The 26,807-nt window shown below is 53.0% G+C and overlaps 2 protein-coding genes across 2 annotated transcripts in view; both read left to right on the top strand.

Moving 5' to 3' along the window:
• Positions 1–1,660, top strand: part of LOC143934276 (nicotinamide N-methyltransferase-like) — a 57,708-nt gene extending 56,048 nt beyond the window's left edge. The window contains exon 3 of the mRNA XM_077457741.1: positions 1,126–1,660. Coding sequence (XP_077313867.1) covers positions 1,126–1,555 — 430 coding nt within the window. The 3' untranslated portion in view covers positions 1,556–1,660. The remainder of the gene's footprint in view (positions 1–1,125) is intronic.
• Positions 1,661–2,017: 357 nt separating this feature from the next.
• The window catches only part of LOC143932993 (nicotinamide N-methyltransferase-like), a 132,191-nt gene continuing 107,401 nt past the window's right edge, over positions 2,018–26,807 (top strand). The window contains exon 1 of the mRNA XM_077455915.1: positions 2,018–2,102. Coding sequence (XP_077312041.1) covers positions 2,018–2,102 — 85 coding nt within the window. The remainder of the gene's footprint in view (positions 2,103–26,807) is intronic.

The raw sequence follows: 26,807 nt of genomic DNA, 5'->3' as shown, positions 1-26,807 counted from the left end.
TGTCAGATGTTTTTTCACTTTAATACATAGAATGCATTAAGGTGAAAAAATATTTACCTTTACAACCCCTTTAAGCAAAAGAAAGCATGACAATGGCATGGTCAACATTAATACAAACATATGTCAGGTCAAGTTACATTGTAGCATTTAGTCAGCAAATTTAATTGGACAGCTCCGCACCTTGGTGAGGACATAATAAGAAAAGAATCCAGCCTGACAGGGTGGATGGTACGCGGGGCCTCTGAGGCTGTCCGCTCATCACCATATCCAACCTAGGTCGGATAATGACCGGTGCCTAGTCATGCAATATAGCAACATGGTCGAACATTTTCTATATGATATGGAAAAGTAGTAGTTCGGCTATCTAGTTGGCCTAAACATGAGGTATAAAATAGTACTTTAATTCCAGAGCGTTTCCATTATTCAGCCGGATACTCATGTATGGACGCAAACTGTCAAAACAGGGGTATACTAAGGGTGGGAAAGAGGGGCCTAATTGGTCTATGATAACATTAGGAAAGGGGGCAAGGGATCAGGAGAGGGGGGGGGGGAGGGAGACTAGTGGAGGGGGGGCGACGGAGAGAAAAAGCAAGCAAGCTGGGCAAAATTTTACGGAATGGTAGATACGGGGTGGTAAAAGGGGGAAGCAAGAAGGAGTGAAACACAGTCAGATGATGTCCCCTGCCCGGGTGGGGGGGGGGGGGGGGGGTGAGGGGAGACCAGCCCAGTGGGTCATGCATTTCGAGCCATCTCCTGGAGGTAGGCGTCTGTGTAGATGAAATGTTGCCAGGGTCTCCAAGTCTCCCGGAAAGACCTCCTCCCTGTTGTACAGTGTAGAGGTGAGGTCCTCCATATCCCTTAACTGATTCACTTTGGCAAACCACGTTTTTTATGTTTAATTTGCTTGCGTGTTGGGTATGTGCCTTGATAAAAGTCCCATGTGCAGATAAACTATTATTTTGCATTGGATAAACAGGCATGGAGGCACATCAGTTTGTGTACCAAATCACAACAAATATGTTGTAAATGTTAGCAGTATTCACCTGCTCTGAACTAATTACTCAATGCCTCACAGAAAATTAGGTGAATATTGTATGTTACATGGAATGTGTTTCTTCCTTCCAGTGACCAATGTGAGGAGAAGGAAATTGGACTCAGATCGGCAATTACCCATGTTGTAAAATATGATCCCAACCAGGAAAATGTCACAGCTCCAATTGAGCTACCACAAGCTGACTGCCTGGTCCTTTGGGGTGTTCTGGACGTCATCAGCAAAGACCTTGACGATTTTGTGGGAAACTTTAGGAGATTCTCAAAGCTTCTGAAACCTGGCAGGTGCTTAATGTATTATGGAGCTTTAAATGGCTCATTCTTTGTGGTTGGGGGAGAGAGATTTCATATTGTAAAGTATAATGAAAGCAACTTAAGAAGTATACTCAGTGATGAGGGGTATGTTATCAGACATTTGGAGGTTTCCCAAAGAATAATAGAGAGTGATTTGATTGATTTTGATTCAGTTTTGTTCTGTACAGCTTATAAAGAACAAAAGATTTAGGCTCCGTTTACACCATTACATTAGAAAGAGCACATTCATTTTAATCGCTTGAAGACTGGACTGTTTCACCCTCTTCTAGTCAAGACCATTTTTTTTTTAGTTTTCAGTACTGTCAAAATTTGAATGGCAAAAAGTTAGGCATGCAACACTCTAACCACATTAATTGTATATCATTTTTAGAAGCAGGCGGAGCTTTTGTTTGGTTATGTTTAATTACTGCTGGGTTTTTACATTTTGCTGTATAAAGGAAAAAGACTGAAAATATTGAAAAAAAATGTTCTTAATTTAAGTTGCAACTAAAAACTTTTAAAAATAAATGATCTTTCTGCTACATGTCTTTGTCGAAAAACTGGTGTGTATTATTTAGTCTGTGTGAAAGTTATAGAGTCTAAAAACTATGGTATATTATATATTTGAAAATTGATCAATCCTGATGTCCTGACTATTGTACCTAGCCCTAAAATGCCAGAACAGTACAAATATCCCCCAAAGTCACTGCTTTTTGGGAAAGTAGACAGACAGTCCGAGGTATTTCATAAGATGCATGGTGAGTTTTCAGATTTTTTTTTTTTACATTTTTTGTAATTTTTTTTTAATTATGCTCAGTAATGAGGGGTTTGTTATCAGCTATTTTGAGGTTTCCCAAAGAAAGGCTGAGAGTGATCTGATTTTGATTCAGTTGTGTTCTGCACAGCTTATAAAGAACAGAAGCTCTAGGCCCCATTCACACCATTACATTAGAAAGTGCCCATGCATTTTAATCAAAGAGCATCATGTTTTTTAGTGCAATTTTAATTCAATGCATTAAAATGCAAGGCAAAATGCAGGTTACATGAGCTTTGCATACATTTCTTCCTGGGAAATCTGACGTGACTGCTCTTATTAAAATGCATATTGAGTTTTAGTCCATTTTAAGTGAGTTTTTCTTTGTGTTGCTATTGACTATAATGTAAAAAACATTTGTATCATGAAAGGGAAAATAGAACAGCCATTTTATTTACAACTAAGATACTGCTCTTTATATTTTGATTCTAAAACTTTTTTGTGGTTCAACTATACCAGACATCACTAAATAGTGGGCGGTGGTCTGGACATGGACCATGTGACAGTTCTGTCCAGATTGTGATGCAATTTTGATAAATGAACACAATTCACAGTGGCGTGTCCAGCATAATGGAACAGTCTCTGAGCACCACTTAGAGGGGGGGTGCTGTGATTGAGCCACTCAGCAGCCTGCATGTCTCTCTCTCTCTTTGCTTCTTCCCCCATGCCCAGCCACCCAGTATTTTCCAGCACAGCCAGATTCCTTCCCCAGGCCTATGCTCCACCAACGCTGCCATCATCCTCTGTCATTGCTCGCCCAGCATCCTAAACATGTCAACCTAGGCGGCCCTTCCTCCCTGCAATCTTCTGGGTCACATCACAGGTCCCAGAAGATTGCCCAGCTATGCAGGACAGCGCAGTGATACATGTGCAGCTGGCTGTGAAACTGCAAGCTGTCACAGCCGGATGCCCACAGTAGTATTGCCAGCGCCGTGGAAAGGCAGGGGAGAGAATGGAGGGTTCGATGGATTGTAGGACAGGTGAGTGTCAGCACAGAACGTGTAGACTGGGTGTACGTAGAGTACAAACACATGTACGTTCACATCACACAACTTCATTGATACCTTTTTGTATGATTTTGCTCATCACACTGCCCCACACATGCAATGCATGACATCACGGCTGCATGTGTGGGGCAGTGATGATGAGCAAAACCATAAATCATAAAAAAAGCAATGAAGTTGTGATGTGAATCAAATCAATCACTATAAGACCTAAAAATAATTGATTAAATGGCATGGTCACTTTAAAATTACTATAGTCATAATTTGGCATTTGGCATTTTTTACACTGCAGTGAAGTCCACATGAATGGTGGTGCATCAGATACATTATATATACAGTTGAGTTATGTCAGGACAGTGAGTGTTTTTAACTGTACTAGAACTGTACAGAACCTGATGATGATGATTATGCTGGCACTGCTGGACTGCCCACAGCAGCCTATGGGAGGACTCTCTCTGAGGAGGACAGTATTCTTCTGGGACTTGGCTTGGTTGGGTCTCTCTCCCGCAATCCTGCTGCCCAGTAGGAGGATGGAGGCTTGGGTCTCCCCCATAGCAAGACACTGTGAGCCGAGGAGGAAGGCTCTGGAGATCGGGACTCATCGGAAGTCAGGAACACTAGCTCGGCACGTCGCACCAGCTCCATGTGTCTGTCTCGCACTCACAGCCAGGGTAGCGCATACACAATGCGACACAGGGAAGCAGAGGATGATGTCAGCGGGAGGCAGGAATCGGGAAGAGCCGGCGCAGCTTACTCCCATGGCTCTTTGGCGGCTTTCGGTCTCAGAGGCGGGACATAGCACGGCACTAGTGTGACATCATCTGAACATCGATTTATTCCAATCGTAGCATCGATGCCACATCATGTATGGCCGAATCGCAATGCATCAATGTTACGAAATTTCCAAAATTGACTTTGGATCTGCTTTCCCACTTAAAGATTGGATGTTTTTTGACGTTTTTACAGCTGCTTTTTGGCTTCAGACTTTTTTTTCTATAGTCAATAAACTCCACATCATGTTATCCTATGTGTCCATGCACACATAGGCTGTTATGAACTGTTTTTGGCTGGGGCGTTGTTGGGCTGTAAAATAATCCCAGAACTTGTGGGTTCTGAAAGGAGTTTTTCAGCTGTTTTCAGCTGTAAAAACGTTCTAACGTCAAAAAATACAAATAAACGCAAATAAAAGCTCAAAAACACAGCTCACTGGTGTTTAACATTTTTGATCCATTGGAGAGAAAAAAAATGCTAAAAACGCTATTGCAAACATGTTGAAAAACTCACTGCAAATCTACTGACATTTTTATAACGTTATTTCAACATCCAGTGTGCATGAGGTAAGACTTGCCAAACTCTGAGTTAAGACTTGACAAACGCCTTGGTTATAGATTGTTTAAAAACAATGCCCTTCTTGTTGATTTGATGTTTTGCTTCAGCCTGCAGTTCAGCTGTTGCAAAGTAGCAAACCCGAGGACCGTGACCTGAAGTGTGCACTTTTCTTGAGTTCCAAGTGAAGACCATGCCATGGGTAAAAGTCCACATTTACCTAAGACATGACTTCATCCCTGTTTTTATTAGCTTTACTATGCTGTAAACCATTCTTTAAATGTTCAATTAACCTAAAACCTCTTTAAAATGAAAAAGAAAAGTATAGAATACATTGTATATTCTTACATAACAAGATTTAATTTATTCCAAACCTGGTAGCTATTGAAGAGAACAGAGTTCAGTAAACTGCCCACCATATAGGTAAGTATGAAGCATTTTCTTTCACCACTTTTGCTTTCAGTTTGATTCAGAGAAGACAGGATTGCAAAGAAAATAGCCATAAAATTGTTTTATACTGTATAATCTGGGTTTGACCTTTTGGCTGAGGACAGCAAATTTCACATGTTGTAAAATGTAATCTTAACAAAAGGAAAATCTTAAAGACCTACTTGTCCTACTGCCAGCCAACTGCCTGGTGACCATTGGTGTTCTGTAAGTCATGAGTAAAGACTGCATTCATTTTGTAAGAAACCTCAGGTGAATCACAAAGCTTCTAAAACCAAGTGGACAATTTTGGTTCTTTAAATGCCACCTATTTTATGGTTGGGGGAGCGAGCTTCTACCTTTTCAAAAATTATGAAAGCCACTTAAGAGGCACCCTCAGTAAATATAGTGTTTGTACCTCCACTCTGCCACATCCAGTTATCAATATACAAAGAACAATAGGACCCATATTTGTTGAAAAAAGGTGGACTTTATCGACACAACATGAGGCAATGATTATTAAAAATATAGTATTTTATTTTTCCAACTATTAAAATGTATACATTAAAAACAGATTGCAACACCCTCCAACAATTAAAATGCATACATTAAACATGGTTTGGAAAACCCTCTATACACGGAGCGATCAATACTAAAGCGATACCCAACCCAGAAATGGAGATATGCAGTTAACATGAAGTAGTGCTGGACATAGTCGTTGACTTTCCAGAATGGAGTAACTTTGGATAGTGTACTTGATATTGATGGTTACACTGTCAGCAATATACCGTTTCATGCATTGTCCAGCACTACTTCTTGTTAACTGCATATATTCATTTTTGGGTTGGGTATCGCTTTGGTATTGATCACTCTGTGTATAGAGGGTTTTCCAAACCATGTTTAATGTATGCATTTTAATTGTTGGAGAAATAAGATACTATATTTTTAATTATTAAAATAATTGTAATTTAATGTTGTACTGATAACATCTGCATTGTTTCAACAAATAGGGGTCATATTGTTTTTTCTGTATACGCGCCCTAAGTAGTGTAGGGTTTTTCGTTACTCATTGAGAAATTCTACAAAAGACAGTTAATAGAGACCTGACAGATCATGAACACATTGGGATTTATTTACTAAAGGCAAATCCACTGTGCACTACAAGTGCACTGCAAGTGCAGTTGCTCTAGATCTGCTGATTTCTATCATCCAATCATGTACAAGCAAAAATGCTGTTTTTTTTTTTTCCTTGCATGTCCCCTCAGATCTACAGCAACTGCACTTAAGAGTGCACTTGTAGTGCACAGTGAATTTGCTTTTAGTAAATAAGCCCCATTGCATGCTTCATACCTTATAAACAGTAAGTAATTTTGGATGAAAAATACATTTCAGAAACATATTACAGTATATACAGCCATTCTGAATGTTTTTAGGTCTAGGCTTTTTTTGCAACAGAACTGTGTGAAATCAATCCAATAATAAATAACAATAAATGTGACAGTGAATAAAAAATAGTAGCTGCTCTCGCTCAAAGCCCTTGTACACACGGTCGGAGATTCTGACGGAATGTGTCCTATCGGACCATTTTGTCGGATAATCCGACCGTGTGTGGTATGCATCGGACTGTTTCTGTCGGAATATCCGTCTGACCCAATTTTCCAACTTGTTGGAAATATTTTCCGACAAACTTGTCCGATCGGACCTTGTCCGATCATGTGTAGAGAATTCCGATCGGACAAAGTGCCACGCATGCTCAGATCAAATTCCTACACCAAAGCTATTGGCTACTAGCGTGAACGTAGTCCTGTCGTAACGAATAGTGATGGACGAACGTTTCGCCCGGCGGTCGTTTCGCGGCGAATTTCCGACTTTCGCCGTCCGCGGGTTCGAACGCCTTTTTCCGTCGTTCGCCCCGGCGGACTTACGTGTTTAATGTATACAAGAACTTTAACCTTTCGTGACACGTTTATCATGTGTTACAGGACAACCAATTGAGACATGACAGCTCATGGACACTTGGACATTCCCCCTAACCTATAAATACACCCGATCCGGTGGCCATTTTACATTCTTTCTTCTGTCACTGTAGGGAAAGGATCCTGTGTGGAGTAGGGACAGAGAAAACGCTAGCTATTTGGTACACAAAAGTTCTTTTCAGGACTGGTATAGGTGTTAGGTCAGCAGCCTGAGTTTCTTTTGTCAGTTTAGATAAAGGGACAGAGCGCTGTATGCTGCTATTTTAGGGACAGCTCAGCCAGATTAGTCTTTCTTCATCATCATCATCATCATCATCATTAGCTGTTACTATCAGGTCCACAAAAGAGCTGTTCCAGCTAATCGTTCCAGCCTACTCTTTTTTGCCAATTTGTATAGGGACAGGCAGGAAGCAGTGTGTCAGGCAGTGAGGATAATTTTAAAGACTTGCTGTTACTATTAGTTCCACAAAGGTTCTTTTCAGGACTGGTATCAGTGGTACGGTAATAGGCTTGTACACGTATAATATTCTTTCTTCCAAATATAGAAAGAATATTATACTTGACTGCTGCCCTTCTGCTGCAGTCTGCTAATCATTCACAACTCACTTGTTCCACAAAGCTCTTTATCAGGACTGGTAACTTGGTCTGTCTAGGGTGCTACGGTACATAGGCTTGGGTGCGGTACAGTCTGCTGTTCTGTAAGGACCGCTATCGGTCCACAATACATAGGGTTGCCGTGCACTACTGCTGACCGCTGCCCTATACTGCAGCAGTCCTTCAGCGGTATAGGGACTGACGCACAGTCTGCTAAACACTAATACACAACCTGCTTGGTCCACAAAAGTTCTTATAAGGACTGGTAACTTGGTATAGGGTGCTACGGTACATAGGCCTGAGTGCGTTACAGTCTGCTGTTCTGTAAGGACCGCTATCGGTCCACAATACATAGGGTTGACGTGCACTACTGCTGACCGCTGCCCTATACTGCAGCAGTCCTTCAGCGGTATAGGGACTGACGCACAGTCTGCTAAACACTAACACACAACCTGCTTGGTCCACAAAAGTTCTTATAAGGACTGGTAACTTGGTATAGGGTGCTACGGTACATAGGCCTGAGTGCAGTACAGTCTGCTGTTCTGTAAGGACTGCTATCGGTCCACAATACATAGGGTTGCCGTGCACTACTGCTGACCGCTGCCCTATACTGCAGCAGTCCTTCAGCGGTATAGGGACTGACGCACAGTCTGCTAAACACTAATACACAACCTGCTTGGTCCACAAAAGTTCTTATAAGGACTGGTAACTTGGTATAGGGTGCTACGGTACATAGGCCTGAGTGCAGTACAGTCTGCTGTTCTGTAAGGACCGCTATCGGTCCACAATACATAGGGTTGCCGTGCACTACTGCTGACCGCTGCCCTATACTGCAGCAGTCCTTCATTGGTATAGGGACTGACGTACAGTCTGCTAATCACTAACACACAACCTGCTTGGTCCACAAAAGTTCTTATAAGGACTGGTAACTTGGTATAGGGTGCTACGGTACATAGGCCTGAGTGCGTTACAGTCTGCTGTTCTGTAAGGACCGCTATCGGTCCACAATACATAGGGTTGCCGTGCACTACTGCTGACCGCTGCCCTATACTGCAGCAGTCCTTCAGCGGTATAGGGACTGACGCACAGTCTGCTAAACACTAACACACAACCTGCTTGGTCCACAAAAGTTTTTATAAGGACTGGTAACTTGGTATAGGGTGCTACGGTACATAGGCCTGAGTGCAGTACAGTCTGCTGTTCTGTAAGGACCGCTATCGGTCCACAATACATAGGGTTGACGTGCACTACTGCTGACCGCTGCCCTATACTGCAGCAGTCCTTCAGCGGTATAGGGACTAAGAGTTTTGTCACAGGGTGATTTAAAAAATGACAGGCAGAGGAAGAGGCAGGCCCTTCCGCAGGGGTGGTAGGGGTAGGGCAGGAGCAACAGCCTTGAGCCAAAGTGGGAAGTTGCAGAAGGTGCGTTCAATTACTTTAAAGGACGCACCAGACTTGGTTGAGTGGCTCACTCAGCCTTATTCTTCTGCACCCTCCTCATCCTCTCGATCTGCACCCTCTTCTTCACTCTCTGCTATGTGCACCCCCAAAGACACTACCACCAACAACACCACCACCACCACATACCTTCCGCTTGAGTGCAAATGGGGGCCTTCATGCTCCAGTGTTTTAATAGGGACCCCCGTATAAAAAGCATGAGGGTCAAGGACCAGTACTGGGTGGCAACGTACTTAGATCCCCGGTACAAACACAAAATGGCGGAAATGTTACCGCCGTCGCAGAGGGCTGTCAGAATGCAGCACTTCCAGGCCTTGCTTCGAGAAATGCTGCATTCTGCTTTTGCGTGCGCTGGCAGAGGAGCAATTCCCACTCCCAGAGAAGGATTTGCGGGTACCAATCCAACAGCGCCTGCAAGAAGAGGCCGGTTTGAAGATGTGTTGGTGACTTCGGATATGAGGTCATTCTTTCAGCCGACCCATCGACAGGTGTCATCCGGATCCAGCATCAGGGAACGCCTAGACCGTCAGGTGTCCGACTACATTGGGTTAACGGCCGATGTGGACGCTCTGAGGAGTGATGAACCCCTAGACTACTGGGTGGGCAGGCTTGACCTCTGGCCAGAGCTTGCCCAATTTGCAATCGAACTGTTGGCTTGCCCCTCATCCAGTGTCCTGTCCGAAAGGACGTTCAGCGCAGCAGGGGGGATTGTGACCGATAAGCGTACTCGCCTAGCTCACGACAGTGTTAACTACCTCACATTTCTAAAAATGAATGAGGCATGGATCTCGGAGGAATTCAACACATGTGATCAGTAGACCATGTATATGTCTATAAACAATTTTTGGAATCAAGCACACAGACCTTCTTAATTCATTTGGCTCACTTCCCTGACCCAAAAAAGCACACCGTACTATATGCCCCTACCCTCCTCTTTGAAGAGGTTGAGCGGTGTCATATTTCTACTGGGGCTGCTTATTATGAGGGGTTCCCACCATCCCTGTGCTGTGCTGACTTCCTCCTGGGTGTTCTTATTATGAGGGGCTCCCACCATCCCTGTGCTGTGCTGACTTCCTCCTGGGGGTTCTTATTATGAGGGGATCACACCATCCCTGTGCTGTGCTGACTTCCTCCTGGGGCTGCTTACGGTGCTGCTGTCAGCGCTGTATGTCACGGAGCTGCTGTCAGCGATGTATGTCACGGAGCTGCTGTCAGCGCTGTATGTCACGGAGCTGCTGTCAGCGCTGTATGTCACGGAGCTGCTGTCAGCGCTGTATGTCACGGTGCTGCTGTCAGCGCTGTATGTCACGGAGCTGCTGTCAGCGCTGTATGTCACGGAGCTGCTGTCAGTGCTGTATGTCACGGAGCTGCTGTCAGCGCTGTATGTCACGGAGCTGCTGTCAGCGCTGTATGTCACGGAGCTGCTGTCAGCGCTGTATGTCACGGTGCTGCTGTCAGCGCTGTATGTCACGGAGCTGCTGTCAGCGCTGTATGTCACGGAGCTGCTGTCAGTGCTGTATGTCACGGAGCTGCTGTCAGCGCTGTATGTCACGGAGCTGCTGTCAGCGCTGTATGTCACGGAGCTGCTGTCAGCGCTGTATGTCACGGAGCTGCTGTCAGCGCTGTATGTCACGGAGCTGCTGTCAGCGCTGTATGTCACGGAGCTGCTGTCAGCGCTGTATGTCACGGAGCTGCTGTCAGCGCTGTATGTCACGGAGCTGCTGTCAGCGCTGTATGTCACGGTGCTGATGTCAGTGCTCTGTATTACGGTGCTGCTGTCAGTGCTCTGTATCTCCTGCACCCTCTTGTTTGCCTACCCTGGTCCCTGACCTTCCCTCTCCTCCATTGCCTTCATTAGCTCCATAGTCCTGAATTGTCAGAACAATTTCCCAAATAAAAAAAAAATGCTTGTAGTTATCGATCCCAAATTCACCTCATACATGTATTATGCTATTGTCCAGGTGGTGGGACTACGTGCTACCCCCTAATAATTACCCCGTGGCCGCAAATTCGACCTAAAGGTTTGCGAAATTCGCCTCCCATTGAAGTCAATGGAGCCCGCGGCGAACGGTCGTTTTCGCGAACGTTTGTGGCCGTTCGCGTTTCGCGTTCGCGAAACGTCCCGTCGGAAGTTCGTCCATCACTAGTAACGAAATAACGTCATCACGCTCTGAACGATCGGATTTTCCGACAACTTGGTCCGACCGCGTGTATGCAACAGTTTCGGACACAATCCGTCTGACAAAATCCGGCGGACAAAATCCAACGGATTTGGTTGGCAGAACGTTCGACTGTGTGTACAGGGGCAAAGTGTTTTCACGCCACCTATAAAAAAAATACATAAATAAACAGTATAATATATAGTGCGCATAAACAATACAATGAAGGCATGAACTAAATATTCCAAGCCATGAAAAAGGATGTGTAAAACAGGTGACGGAAAACAATCCACCATTCGTGTAAGATGATCCAAATAAACTGTGCTCGTGCTCTCCTCCACCTGTGTATTAGGCTGCTCACCTCACAGTTTGACACCTGTTTCACCAGTGGGTCAAATAAAGCAGTTTCCCTCTGGGATATCACAAGGGACTGGTGTAAAGCTGCCACTGGAAGTCCTCAATTCCATACACTTCCTCTAAGTGGTTGACAAGCTCTCCAAGTGTGCAACAATCAGCATATGTATAAAAACAGAATGGCAAGATCTAGTGCTCTCTGTTTAAAATCAATTTATTCACATAAAAGATGAGTCAAACATACTCACAAGTAAGGCGTAATAAGCCAGCTGTACAATCATAGATACAAATCAAGCTGGATAGCCATTGTGTGACGTCAGCACGTGTGCTCCATCCCCTATGCACGTATCAAGGCACAAGGCGTAGACTTCTTCGGTAAGGGACCATTCAAAGTGCACTTATAGTGCACAGTGGATTTGCTTTTACTAAATAAACCCCATTGTGTTCTTCATACCTTATAAACAGATGTAATTTTGGATGGAAAAATACATTTCAGAAACATATTATATGCAGCCATTTTGAATGCTTCTAGGTCTAGGTTTCAGCATAAATACTTTCAGCAATATTCATAAATAGGGATAATAATGACCAGAAGTGTCAGACAGTGAAAATTGTAGTATCTACATCATAGTTGCCAACATTCCAGAGTTTGACAATCAGCAGATAAAGATAATCCAAATACCTGGTGTTAGCGATTCAATCATACCAGCACCATGATTGTTATAGTGTCAGGATGATTGAAGCGCATTATTTCTATTATTACATTGTAATATAAAATGAAATCGTTCAACTCACCATAATGCCGAATCAGTGGGAGCCATGAGTGCATCACTAGCCACGTTGCCTGCCACCAGATGCCATCAGGTGCACCATCAGAGCAGCCTTCCTCACATCTCTGTCTCCATCAGCGGAGCCCCTCCTTACATCTGGTGTCCCCATCATTCCTCCTTACATCTGGAGTCCCCATTAGTCCTCAACAAATGGTGCCCCTCTGACATCCTCCAGACTGAGACTGGCCCCCTCTGACATTTTCCAGACTGAGACTGGCCCCCTCTGAAATCCTCCAGACTGAGACTGGCCCCCTCTGACATCCTCCAGACTGAGACTGGCCCCCTCGACAGATCCTCCAGACTGAGACTGGCCCCCTCGACAGATCCTCCAGACTGAGACTGGCCCCCTCGACAGATCCTCCAGATTGAGACTGGCCCCTGACAGAACCTCCAGATTGAGACTGGCCCCTGACAGAACCTCCAGATTGAGACTGGCCCCTGACAGAACCTCCAGATTGAGACTGGCCCCTGACAGAACCTCCAGATTGAGACTGGCCCCTGACAGAACCTCCAGACTGAGACTGGCCCCCTCTGACATCCTCCAGACTGAGACTGGCCCCCTCTGACATCCTCCAGACTGAGACTGGCCCCCTCTGACATCCTCCAGACTGAGACTGGCCCCCTCTGACATCCTCCAGACTGAGACTGGCCCCCTCTGACATCCTCCAGACTGAGACTGGCCCCCTCTGACATCCTCCAGACTGAGACTGGCCCCCTCTGACATCCTCCAGACTGGCCCCCTCTGACATCCTCCAGACTGGCCCCCTCTGACATCCTCCAGACTGGCCCCCTCTGACATCCTCCAGACTGGCCCCCTCTGACATCCTCCAGACTGGCCCCCTCTGACATCCTCCAGACTGGCCCCCTCTGACATCCTCCAGACTGGCCCCCTCTGACATCCTCCAGACTGGCCCCCTCTGACATCCTCCAGACTGGCCCCCTCTGACATCCTCCAGACTGGCCCCCTCTGACATCCTCCAGACTGGCCCCCTCTGACATCCTCCAGACTGGCCCCCTCTGACATCCTCCAGACTGAGACTGGCCCCCGACAGATCCTCCAGACTGAGACTGGCCCCCTCTGACATCCTCCAGACTGGCCCCCTCTGACATCCTGCAGACTGGCCCCCTCTGACATCCTGCAGACTGGCCCCCTCTGACATCCTGCAGACTGAGACTGGCCCCCTTTGACATCCTCCAGACTGAGACTGGCCCCCGACAGATCCTCCAGACTGAGACTGGCCCCCGACAGATCCTCCAGACTGAGACTAGCCCCCCGACAGATCCTCCAGACTAAGAAGGGCCCCCGACAGACCCTCCATACTGACACTGGCCCCCGAAAGATCCTCCAGACCGAGACTGGCCCCCTCTGACATCCTCCAGACTGAGACTGGCTCCCTCTGACATCCTCCAGACTGAGACTGGCCCCCTCTGACATCCTCCAGACTGAGACTGGCCCCCTCTGACATCCTCCAGACTGAGACTGGCCCCCACTGACATCCTCCAGACTGAGACTGGCCCCCACTGACATCCTCCAGACTGAGACTGGCCCCCACTGACATCCTCCAGACTGAGACTGGCCCCCTCTGACATCCTCCAGACTGAGACTGGCCCCCTCTGACATCCTCCAGACTGAGACTGGCCCCCGACAGATCCTCCAGACTGAGACTGGCCCCCGACAGATCCTCCAGACTGAGACTGGCCCCCGACAGATCCTCCAGACTGAGACTGGCCCCCGACAGATCCTCCAGACTGAGACTGGCCCCCGACAGATCCTCCAGACTGAGACTGGCCCCCGACAGACCCTCCAGACTGAGACTGGCCCCCGAAAGATCCTCCAGACTGAGACTGGCCCCCTCTGACATCCTCCAGACTGAGACTGGCCCCCTCTGACATCCTCCAGACTGAGACTGGCCCCCTCTGACATCCTCCAGACTGAGACTGGCCCCCTCTGACATCCTCCAGACTGAGACTGGCCCCCTCTGACATCCTCCAGACTGAGACTGGCCCCCTCTGACATCCTCCAGACTGAGACTGGCCCCCTCTGACATCCTCCAGACTGAGACTGGCCCCCTCTGACATCCTCCAGACTGAGACTGGCCCCCTCTGACATCCTCCAGACTGAGACTGGCCCCCTCTGACATCCTCCAGACTGAGACTGGCCCCCTCTGACATCCTCCAGACTGAGACTGGCCCCCTCTGACATCCTCCAGACTGAGACTGGCCCCCTCTGACATCCTCCAGACTGAGACTGGCCCCCTCTGACATCCTCCAGACTGAGACTGGCCCCCTCTGACATCCTCCAGACTGAGACTGGCCCCCTCTGACATCCTCCAGACTGAGACTGGCCCCCGACAGATCCTCCAGACTGAGACTGGCCCCCGACAGATCCTCCAGACTGAGACTGGCCCCCGACAGATCCTCCAGACTGAGACTGGCCCCCTCTGACATCCTCCAGACTGAGACTGGCCCCCTCTGACATCCTCCAGACTGAAACTGGCCCCCGACAGATCCTCCAGACTGAGACTGGCCCCCGACAGATCCTCCAGACTGAGACTGGCCCCCGACAGATCCTCCAGACTGAGACTGGCCCCCGAAAAATCCTCCAGACTGAGACTAGCCCCCTCTAACATCCTCCAGACTGAGACTGGCCTCCTCTGACATCCTCCAGACTGAGACTGGCCCCCTCTGACATCCTCCAGACTGAGACTGGCCCCCTCTGACATCCCCCAGACTGAGACTGGCCCCTGACAGAACCTCCAGACTGAGACTGGCCCCCACTGACATCCTCCAGACTGAGATTTGCCCCCTCTGACATCCTCCAGACTGAGACTGACCCCCTCTGACATCCTCCAGACTGAGACTGACCCCCTCTGGCATCCTCCAGACTGAGACTGGCCCCAGGCAGAACCTCCAGACTGAGACTGGCCCCCTCTGACATTCTCCAGACTGAGACTGGCCCCCTCTGACATCCTCCAGACTGGCCCCCTCTGACATCCTCCAGACTGGCCCCCTCTGACATCCTCCAGACTGGCCCCCTCTGACATCCTCCAGACTGAGACTGGCCCCCTCTGACATCCTGCAGACTGGCCCCCTCTGACATCCTGCAGACTGGCCCCCTCTGACATCCTGCAGACTGGCCCCCTCTGACATCCTGCAGACTGAGACTGGCCCCCTTTGACATCCTGCAGACTGAGACTGGCCCCCTCTGACATCCTCCAGACTGAGACTGGCCCCCGACAGATCCTCCAGACTGAGACTAGCCCCCCCGACAGATCCTCCAGACTAAGAAGGGCCCCCGACAGACCCTCCATACTGAGACTGGCCCCCGAAAGATCCTCCAGACTGAGACTGGCCCCCACTGACATCCTCCAGACTAAGACTGGCCCCCACTGACATCCTCCAGACTGAGACTGACCCCCTCTGACATCCTCCAGACTGAGACTGGCCCCCTCTGACATCCTCCAGACTGAGACTGGCCCCCTCTGACATCCTCCAGACTGAGACTGGCCCCCTCTGACATCCTCCAGACTGAGACTGGCCCCCTCTGACATCCTCCAGACTGAGACTGGCCCCCGACAGATCCTCCAGACTGAGACTGGCCCCCGACAGATCCTCCAGACTGAGACTGGCCCCCGACAGATCCTCCAGACTGAGACTGGCCCCCACTGACATCCTCCATACTGAGACTGGTCCCCTCTGAAATCCTCCAGACTGGCCCCCTCTGACATCCTCCAGACTGAGACTGGCCCCCTCTGATATCCTCCAGACTGAGATTGGCCCCCTCTGACATCATCCAGACTGAGACTGGCCCCGACAGATCCTCCAGACTGAGACTGGCCCCCTCTGACATCCTCCAGACTGAGACTGGCCCCCTCTGACATCCTCCAGACTGAGACTGGCCCCCTCTGACATCCTCCAGACTGAGACTGGCCCCCTCTGACATCCTCCAGACTGAGACTGGCCCTCCACAGATCCTCCAGACTGAGACTGGCCCCCTCTGATATCCTCCAGACTGAGACTGGCCCCCGATAGACCCTCCATACTGAGACTGGTCCCCTCTGAAATCCTCCAGTCTGGCCCCCTCTGACATCCTCCAGACTGGCCCCCTCTGACATCCTCCAGACTGAGACTGGCCCCCTCCGATATCCTCCAGACTGAGATTGGCCCCCTCTGACATCATCCAGACTGAGACTGGCCCCGACAGATCCTCCAGACTGAGACTGGCCCCCTCTGACATCCTCCAGACTGAGACTGGCCCCCTCTGACATCCTCCAGACTGAGACTGGCCCCCTCTGACATCCTCCAGACTGAGACTGGCACCCTCTGACATCCTCCAGACTGAGACTGGCCCCCTCTGACATCCTCCAGACTGAGACTGGCCCCGACAGATCCTCCAGACTGAGACTGGCCCCCTCTGACATCCTCCAGACTGAGACTGGCCCCCTCTGACATCATCCAGACTGAGACTGGCCCCGACAGATCCTCCAGACTGAGACTGGCCCCCGAAAGATCCTCCAGACTTAGACTGGCCCCCCCTGACAGACCCTCCAGACTGAGACTGGCCCCTGACAGACCCTCCAGACTGAGACTGGCCCCCTCTGACATTCTCCAGACTGAGACTGGCCCCCTCTGACATCCTCCAGACTGAGACTGGCCCCCAACAGATCCTCCATACTGAGACTGGCCCCCTCTGAAATCCTCCAGTCTGGCCCCCTCTGACATCCTCCATACTGGCCCCCTCTGACATCCTCCAGACTAAGACTGGCCGCCTCTGACATCCTCCAGACTGAGACTGGCCACCTCTGACATCCTCCAGACTGAGACTGGCCCCGACAGATCCTCCAGACTGAGACTGTCCCCCTCTGACATCCTGCAGACTGAGACTGGCCCCTGACAGAACCTCCAGACTGAGTCTGGCCCACCCACTGACATCCTCCAGACTGAGACTGGCCCCCTCTGACATCCTCCAGACTGAGACTGGCCACCTCTGACATCCTCCAGACTGAGACTGGCCACCTCTGACATCCTCCAGACTGAGACTGGCCACCTCTGACATCCTCCAGACTGAGACTGGCCACCTCTGACATCCTCCAGACTGAGACTGGCCACCTCTGACATCCTCCAGACTGAGACTGGCCACCTCTGACATCCTCCAGACTGAGACTGGCCACCTCTGACATCCTCCAGACTGAGACTGGCCACCTCTGACATCCTCCAGACTGAGACTGGCCACCTCTGACATCCTCCAGACTGAGACTTGCCACCTCTGACATCCTCCAGACTGAGACTGGCCACCTCTGACATCCTCCAGACTGAGACTGGCCACCTCTGACATCCTCCAGACTGAGACTGGCCACCTCTGACATCCTCCAGACTGAGACTGGCCACCTCTGACATCCTCCAGACTGAGACTGGCCACCTCTGACATCCTCCAGACTGAGACTGGCCACCTCTGACATCCTCCAGACTGAGACTGGCCACCTCTGACATTCTCCAGACTGAGACTGGCCCCCTCTGACATTCTCCAGACTGAGACTGGCCCCCTCTGACATTCTCCAGACTGAGACTGGCCCCCTCTGACATCCTCCAGAATGAGACTGGCTCCCTCTGACATCCTCCAGAATGAGACTGGCTCCCTCTGACATCATCCAGAATGAGACTGGCCCCCTCTGACATCCTCCAGACTGAGACTGGCCCCGACAGATCCTCCAGACTGAGACTGGCCCCCGAAAGATCCTCCAGACCGAGACTGGCCCCCTCTGACATCCTCCAGACTGAGACTGGCCCCCTCTGACATCCTCCAGACTGAGACTGGCCCCCCCTGACATCCTCCAGACTGAGACTGGCCCCCTTTGACATCCTCCAGACTGAGACTGGCCCCCTCTGACATCCTCCAAACTGAGACTGGCCCCCGACAGAACCTCCAGACTGAGACTGGCCCCCTCTGACATCCTCCAGACTGAGACTGGCCACCTCTGACATCCTCCAGACTGAGACTGGCCACCTCTGACATCCTCCAGACTGAGACTGGCCACCTCTGACATCCTCCAGACTAAGACTGGCCACCTCTGACATCCTCCAGACTGAGACTGGCCACCTCTGACATCCTCCAGACTGAGACTGGCCACCTCTGACATCCTCCAGACTGAGACTGGCCACCTCTGACATTCTCCAGACTGAGACTGGCCACCTCTGACATTCTCCAGACTGAGACTGGCCCCCTCTGACATCCTCCAGACTGAGACTGGCCCCCTCGGACATCATCCAGACTGAGACTGGGCCCCTCTGACATCATCCAGACTGAGACTGGCCCCCTCTGACATCATCCAGACTGAGACTGGCCCCCTCTGACATCCTCCATACTGAGACTGGCCCCCGGCAGAACCTCCAGACTGAGACTGGCCCCCTCTGACATTCTCCAGACTGAGACTGGCCCCCTCTGACATTCTCCAGACTGAGACTGGCCCCCTCTGACATTCTCCAGACTGAGACTGGCCCCCTCTGACATTCTCCAGACTGAGACTGGCCCCCTCTGACATTCTCCAGACTGAGACTGGCCCCCTCTGACATTCTCCAGACTGAGACTGGCCCCCTCTGACATTCTCCAGACTGAGACTGGCCCCCTCTGACATTCTCCAGACTGAGACTGGCCCCCTCTGACATTCTCCAGACTGAGACTGGCCCCCTCTGACATCATCCAGACTGAGACTGGCCCCCTCTGACATCATCCAGACTGAGACTGGCTCCCTCTGACATCATCCAGACTGAGACTGGCTCCCTCTGACATCCTCCAGAATGAGACTGGCTCCCTCTGACATCATCCAGACTGAGACTGGCCCCCTCTGACATCATCCAGACTGAGACTGGCCCCCTCTGACATCCTCCAGACTAAGACTGGCCGCCTCTGACATCCTCCAGACTGAGACTGGCCCCCTCTGACATCCTCCAGACTGAGCCTGGCCCCGACAGATCCTCCAGACTGAGACTGGCCCCCGAAAGATCCTCCAGACCGAGACTGGCCCCCTCTGACATCCTCCAGACTGAGACTGGCCCCCTCTGACATCCTCCAGACTGAGACTGGCCCCCCCTGACATCCTCCAGACTGAGACTGGCCCCCCCTGACATCCTCCAGACTGAGACTGGCCCCCGACAGAACCTCCAGACTGAGACTGGCCCCCTCTGACATTCCCCAGACTGAGACTGGCCCCCTCTGACATTCTCCAGAGTGAGTCTTGCCCCCTCTGACATCATCCAGACTGAGACTGGCCCCGACAGATCCTCCAGACTGAGACTGGCCCCCTCTGACATCCTCCAGACAGACTGGCCCCCTCTGACATCCTCCAGACTGAGACTGGCCCCCAACAGATCCTCCATACTGAGACTGGCCCCCTCTGAAATCCTCCAGTCTGGCCCCCTCTGACATCCTCCATACTGGCCCCCTCTGACATCCTCCAGACTGAGACTGGCCCCCTCTGACATCCTCCAGACTGAGACTGGCCCCCTCTGACATCCTCCAGACTGAGACTGGCCCCCTCTGACATCCTCCAGACTGAGACTGGCCCCCTCTGACATCCTCCAGACTGAGACTGGCCCCGACAGATCCTCCAGACTGAGTCTTGCCCCCACTGACATCCTCCAGACTGAGACTGGCCCCCACTGACATCCTCCAGACTGAGACTGGCCCCCACTGACATCCTCCAGACTGAGACTGGCCCCCACTGACATCCTCCAGACTGAGACTGGCCCCCTCTGACATCCTCCAGACTGAGACTGGCCCCCTCTGACATCCTTCAGACTGAGACTGGCCCCCTCTGACATCCTCCAGACTGAGACTGGCCCCCTCTGACATCCTCCAGACTGAGACTGGCCCCCTCTGACATCCTCCAGACTGAGACTGGCCCCCTCTGACATCCTCCAGACTAAGACAGCCCCCCGGCAGAACCTCCAGACTGAGTCTGGCCCCCACTGACATCCTCCAGACTGAGACTGGCCCCCTGTGACATCCTCCAGACTGAGACTGGCCCCCTGTGACATCCTCCAGACTGAGACTGGCCCCTGACAGAACCTCCAGACTGAGTCTGGCCCACCCACTGACATCCTCCAGACTGAGACTGGCCCCCTCTGACATCCTCCAGACTGAGACTGGCCACCTCTGACATCCTCCAGACTGAGACTGGCCCCGACAGATCCTCCAGACTGAGACTGTCCCCCTCTGACATCCTGCAGACTGAGACTGGCCCCTGACAGAACCTCCAGACTGAGTCTGGCCCACCCACTGACATCCTCCAGACTGAGACTGGCCCCCTCTGACATCCTCCAGACTGGCCCCCTCTGACATCCTCCAGACTGGCCCCCTCTGACTTCCTCCAGACTGGCCCCCTCTGACTTCCTCCAGACTGGCCCCCTCTGACTTCCTCCAGACTGGCCCCCTCTGACTTCCTCCAGACTGGCCCCCTCTGACTTCCTCCAGACTGGCCCCCTCTGACTTCCTCCAGACTGGCCCCCTCTGACTTCCTCCAGACTGGCCCCCTCTGACTTCCTCCAGACTGGCCCCCTCTGACTTCCTCCAGACTGGCCCCCTCTGACTTCCTCCAGACTGGCCCCCTCTGACTTCCTCCAGACTGGCCCCCTCTGACTTCCTCCAGACTGGCCCCCTCTGACTTCCTCCAGACTGGCCCCCTCTGACTTCCTCCAGACTGGCCCCCTCTGACTTCCTCCAGACTGGCCCCCTCTGACTTCCTCCAGACTGGCCCCCTCTGACTTCCTCCAGACTGGCCCCCTCTGACTTCCTCCAGACTGGCCCCCTCTGACTTCCTCCAGACTGGCCCCCTCTGACTTCCTCCAGACTGGCCCCCTCTGACTTCCTCCAGACTGGCCCCCTCTGACTTCCTCCAGACTGGCCCCCTCTGACTTCCTCCAGACTGGCCCCCTCTGACTTCCTCCAGACTGGCCCCCTCTGACTTCCTCCAGACTGGCCCCCTCTGACTTCCTCCAGACTGGCCCCCTCTGACTTCCTCCAGACTGGCCCCCTCTGACATCCTCCAGACTGGCCCCCTCTGACATCCTCCAGACTGGCCCCCTCTGACATCCTCCAGACTGGCCCCCTCTGACATCCTCCAGACTGGCCCCCTCTGACATCCTCCAGACTGGCCCCCTCTGACATCCTCCAGACTGGCCCCCTCTGACATCCTCCAGACTGGCCCCCTCTGACATCCTCCAGACTGGCCCCCTCTGACATCCTCCAGACTGGCCCCCTCTGACATCCTCCAAACTGAGACTGGCCCCCTCTGACATTCTCCAGACTGAGACTGGCCCCTCTGACATCCTCCAGACTGAGACTGCCCCCCGACAGATCCTCCAGACTGAGACTGGCCCCCTCTGACATTCTCCAGACTGAGACTGGCCCCCTCTGACATTCTCCAGACTGAGACTGGCCCCCTCTGACATTCTCCAGACTGAGACTGGCCCCCTCTGACATTCTCCAGACTGAGACTGGCCCCCTCTGACATTCTCCAGACTGAGACTGGCCCCCTCTGACATTCTCCAGACTGAGACTGGCCCCCTCTGACATCCTCCAGACTGAGACTGGCCCCCTCTGACATCCTCCAAACTGAGACTGGCCCCCTCTGACATCCTCCAAACTGAGACTGGCCCCCTCTGACATCCTCCAAACTGAGACTGGCCCCCTCTGACATCCTCCAAACTGAGACTGGCCCCCTCTGACATCCTCCAAACTGAGACTGGCCCCTCTGACATCCTCCAGACTGAGACTGCCCCCCGACAGATCCTCCAGACTGAGACTGGCCCCCTCTGACATTCTCCAGACTGAGACTGGCCCCCTCTTACATCCTCCAGACTGAGACTGGCCCCCTCTGACATCCTCCAGACTGAGACTGGCCCCCTCTGACATCCTCCAAACTGAGACTGGCCCCCTCTGACATCCTCCAGACTGAGACTGGCCCCCTCTGACATCCTCCAGACTGAGACTGGCCCCCTCTGACATCCTCCAGACTGAGACTGGCCCCCTCTTACATCCTCCAGACTGAGACTGGCCCCCTCTTACATCCTCCAGACTGAGACTGGCCCCCTCTTACATCCTCCAGACTGAGACTGGCCCCCTCTTACATCCTCCAGACTGAGACTGGCCCCCTCTGACATCCTCCAGACTGAGACTGGCCCCCTCTGACATCCTCCAGACTGAGACTGGCCCCCTCTGACATCCTCCAGACTGAGACTGGCCCCCTCTGACATCCTCCAGACTGAGACTGGCCCCCTCTGACATCCTCCAGACTGAGACTGGCCCCCTCTGACATCCTCCAGACTGAGACTGGCCCCCTCTGACATCCTCCAGACTGAGACTGGCCCCCTCTGACATCCTCCAGACTGAGACTGGCCCCCTCTGACATCCTCCAGACTGAGACTGGCCCCCTCTGACATCCTCCAGACTGAGACTGGCCCCCTCTGACATCCTGCAGGCTGAGACTGGCCCCCTCTGACATCCTGCAGGCTGAGACTGGCCCCCTCTGACATCCTGCAGGCTGAGACTGGCCCCCTCTGACATCCTGCAGGCTGAGACTGGCCCCCTCTGACATCCTCCAGACTGAGACTGGCCCCCTCTGACATCCTCCAGACTGAGACTGGCCCCCTCTGACATCCTCCAGACTGAGACTGGCCCCCTCTGACATCCTCCAGACTGAGACTGGCCCCCTTTGACATCCTCCAGACTGAAAATGGCCCCCGACAGAACCTCCAGACTGAGACTGGCCCCCGACAGAACCTCCAGACTGAGACTGGCCCCCTCTGACATTCCCCAGACTGAGACTGGCCCCCTCTGACATCCTCCAGACTGAGACTGGCCCCCTCTGACATCCTCCAGACTGAGACTGGCCCCCTCTGACATCCTCCAGACTGAGACTGGCCCCCTCTGACATCCTCCAGACTGAGACTGGCCCCCTCTGACATCCTCCAGACTGAGACTGGCCCCCTCTGACATCCTCCAAACTGAGACTGGCCCCCTCTGACATCCTCCAAACTGAGACTGGCCCCCTCTGACATCCTCCAAACTGAGACTGCCCCCCGACAGATCCTCCAGACTGAGACTGGCCCCCTCTGACATTCTCCAGACTGAGACTGGCCCCCTCTTACATCCTCCAGACTGAGACTGGCCCCCTCTTACATCCTCCAGACTGAGACTGGCCCCCTCTGACATCCTCCAGACTGAGACTGGCCCCCTCTGACATCCTCCAGACTGAGACTGGCCCCCTCTGACATCCTCCAGACTGAGACTGGCCCCCTCTGACATCCTCCAGACTGAGACTGGCCCCCTCTGACATCCTCCAGACTGAGACTGGCCCCCTCTGACATCCTCCAGTCTGAGACTGGCCCCCTCTGACATCCTCCAGACTGAGACTGGCCCCCTCTGACATCCTCCAGACTGAGACTGGCCCCCTCTGACATCCTCCAGACTGAGACTGGCCCCCTCTGACATCCTCCAGACTGAGACTGGCCCCCTCTGACATCCTCCAGACTGAGACTGGCCCCCTCTGACATCCTCCAGGCTGAGACTGGCCCCCTCTGACATCCTCCAGGCTGAGACTGGCCCCCTCTGACATCCTGCAGGCTGAGACTGGCCCCCTCTGACATCCTGCAGGCTGAGACTGGCCCCCTCTGACATCCTGCAGGCTGAGACTGGCCCCCTCTGACATCCTCCAGACTGAGACTGGCCCCCTCTGACATCCTCCAGACTGAGACTGGCCCCCTCTGACATCCTCCAGACTGAGACTGGCCCCCTTTGACATCCTCCAGACTGAAAATGGCCCCCTCTGACATCCTCCAAACTGAGACTGGCCCCCGACAGAACCTCCAGACTGAGACTGGCCCCCTCTGACATTCCCCAGACTGAGACTGGCCCCCTCTGACATCATCCAGACTGAGACTGGCCCCGACAGATCCTCCAGACTGAGACTGGCCCCCTCTGACATCCTCCAAACTGAGACTGGCCCCCTCTGACATCCTCCAAACTGAGACTGGCCCCCTCTGACATCCTCCAAACTGAGACTGGCCCCCTCTGACATCCTCCAAACTGAGACTGGCCCCCTCTGACATCCTCCAAACTGAGACTGGCCCCCTCTGACATCCTCCAAACTGAGACTGGCCCCCTCTGACATCCTCCAAACTGAGACTGCCCCCCGACAGATCCTCCAGACTGAGACTGGCCCCCTCTGACATTCTCCAGACTGAGACTGGCCCCCTCTGACATTCTCCAGACTGAGACTGGCCCCCTCTTACATCCTCCAGACTGAGACTGGCCCCCTCTGACATCCTCCAGACTGAGACTGGCCCCCTCTGACATCCTCCAGACTGAGACTGGCCCCCTCTGACATCCTCCAGACTGAGACTGGCCCCCTCTGACATCCTCCAGACTGAGACTGGCCCCCGGCAGAACCTCCAGACTGAGACTGGCCCCCGGCAGAACCTCCAGACTGAGACTGGCCCCCGGCAGAACCTCCAGACTGAGACTGGCCCCCTCTGACATCCTCCAGACTGGCCCCCTCTGACATCCTCCAGACTGGCCCCCTCTGACATCCTCCAGACTGGCCCCCTCTGACATCCTCCAGACTGGCCCCCTCTGACATCCTCCAGACTGGCCCCCTCTGACATCCTCCAGACTGGCCCCCTCTGACATCCTCCAGACTGGCCCCCTCTGACATCCTCCAAACTGAGACTGGCCCCTCTGACATCCTCCAGACTGAGACTGGCCCCTCTGACATCCTCCAGACTGAGACTGCCCCCCGACAGATCCTCCAGACTGAGACTGGCCCCCTCTGACATTCTCCAGACTGAGACTGGCCCCCTCTGACATTCTCCAGACTGAGACTGGCCCCCTCTGACATTCTCCAGACTGAGACTGGCCCCCTCTGACATTCTCCAGACTGAGACTGGCCCCCTCTGACATTCTCCAGACTGAGACTGGCCCCCTCTGACATTCTCCAGACTGAGACTGGCCCCCTCTGACATTCTCCAGACTGAGACTGGCCCCCTCTGACATCCTCCAGACTGAGACTGGCCCCCTCTGACATCCTGCAGACTGAGACTGGCCCCTGACAGAACCTCCAGACTGAGTCTGGCCCCCACTGACATCCTCCAGACTGAGACTGGCCCCTGACAGAACCTTCAGACTGAGTCTGGCCCACCCACTGACATCCTCCAGACTGAGACTGGCCCCCTCTGACATCCTCCAGACTGAGACTGGCCACCTCTGACATCCTCCAGACTGAAACTGGCCACCTCTGACATCCTCCAGACTGAAACTGGCCACCTCTGACATCCTCCAGACTGAGACTGGCCACCTCTGACATCCTCCAGACTGAGACTGGCCACCTCTGACATCCTCCAGACTGAGACTGGCCACCTCTGACATCCTCCAGACTGAGACTGGCCACCTCTGACATCCTCCAGACTGAGACTGGCCACCTCTGACATCCTCCAGACTGAGACTGGCCCCCAGCAGAACCTCCAGACTGAGACTGGCCCCCTCTGACATCATCCAGACTGAGTCTGGCCCCCTCTGACAACCTCCAGACTGGCCCCCTCTGACATCCTCCAGACTGGCCCCCTCTGACATCCTCCAGACTGGCCCCCTCTGACATCCTCCAGACTGGCCCCCTCTGACATCCTCCAGACTGGCCCCCTCTGACATCCTCCAGACTGGCCCCCTCTGACATCCTCCAGACTGGCCCCCTCTGACATCCTCCAGACTGGCCCCCTCTGACATCCTCCAGACTGGCCCCCTCTGACATCCTCCAGACTGGCCCCCTCTGACATCCTCCAGACTGGCCCCCTCTGACATCCTCCAGACTGGCCCCCTCTGACATCCTCCAGACTGGCCCCCTCTGACATCCTCCAGACTGGCCCCCTCTGACATCCTCCAGACTGGCCCCCTCTGACATCCTCCAGACTGGCCCCCTCTGACATCCTCCAGACTGGCCCCCTCTGACATCCTCCAGACTGGCCCCCTCTGACATCCTCCAGACTGGCCCCCTCTGACATCCTCCAGACTGGCCCCCTCTGACATCCTCCAGACTGGCCCCCTCTGACATCCTCCAGACTGGCCCCCTTTGACATCCTCCAGACTGGCCCCCTCTGACATCCTCCAGACTGGCCCCCTCTGACATCCTCCAGACTGGCCCCCTCTGACATCCTCCAGACTGGCCCCCTCTGACATCCTCCAGACGGAGACTGGCCCCCTCTGACATCCTCCAAACTGAGACTGGCCCCCTCTGACATCCTCCAAACTGAGACTGGCCCCCTCTGACATCCTCCAGACTGAGACTGGCCCCCTCTGACATCCTCCAGACTGAGACTGGCCCCCTCTGACATCCTCCAGACTGAGACTGGTTCGACAGATCCTCCAAACTGAGGCTGGCCCCCTCTGACATCCTCCAGACTGAGACTGGTCCCCTCTGACATCCTCCAGACTGAGACTGGCACCCGCCAGAACCTCCAGACTTAGACTGGTCCCC

Source organism: Lithobates pipiens, unplaced genomic scaffold (assembly GCF_037356315.1).
Source record: "Lithobates pipiens isolate NorthernLeopardFrog02 unplaced genomic scaffold, aLitPip1_a1.2 Scaffold_27, whole genome shotgun sequence".
NCBI lineage: Eukaryota > Metazoa > Chordata > Amphibia > Anura > Ranidae > Lithobates > Lithobates pipiens.
This window is presented reverse-complemented; position numbering and strand designations above follow the sequence as displayed.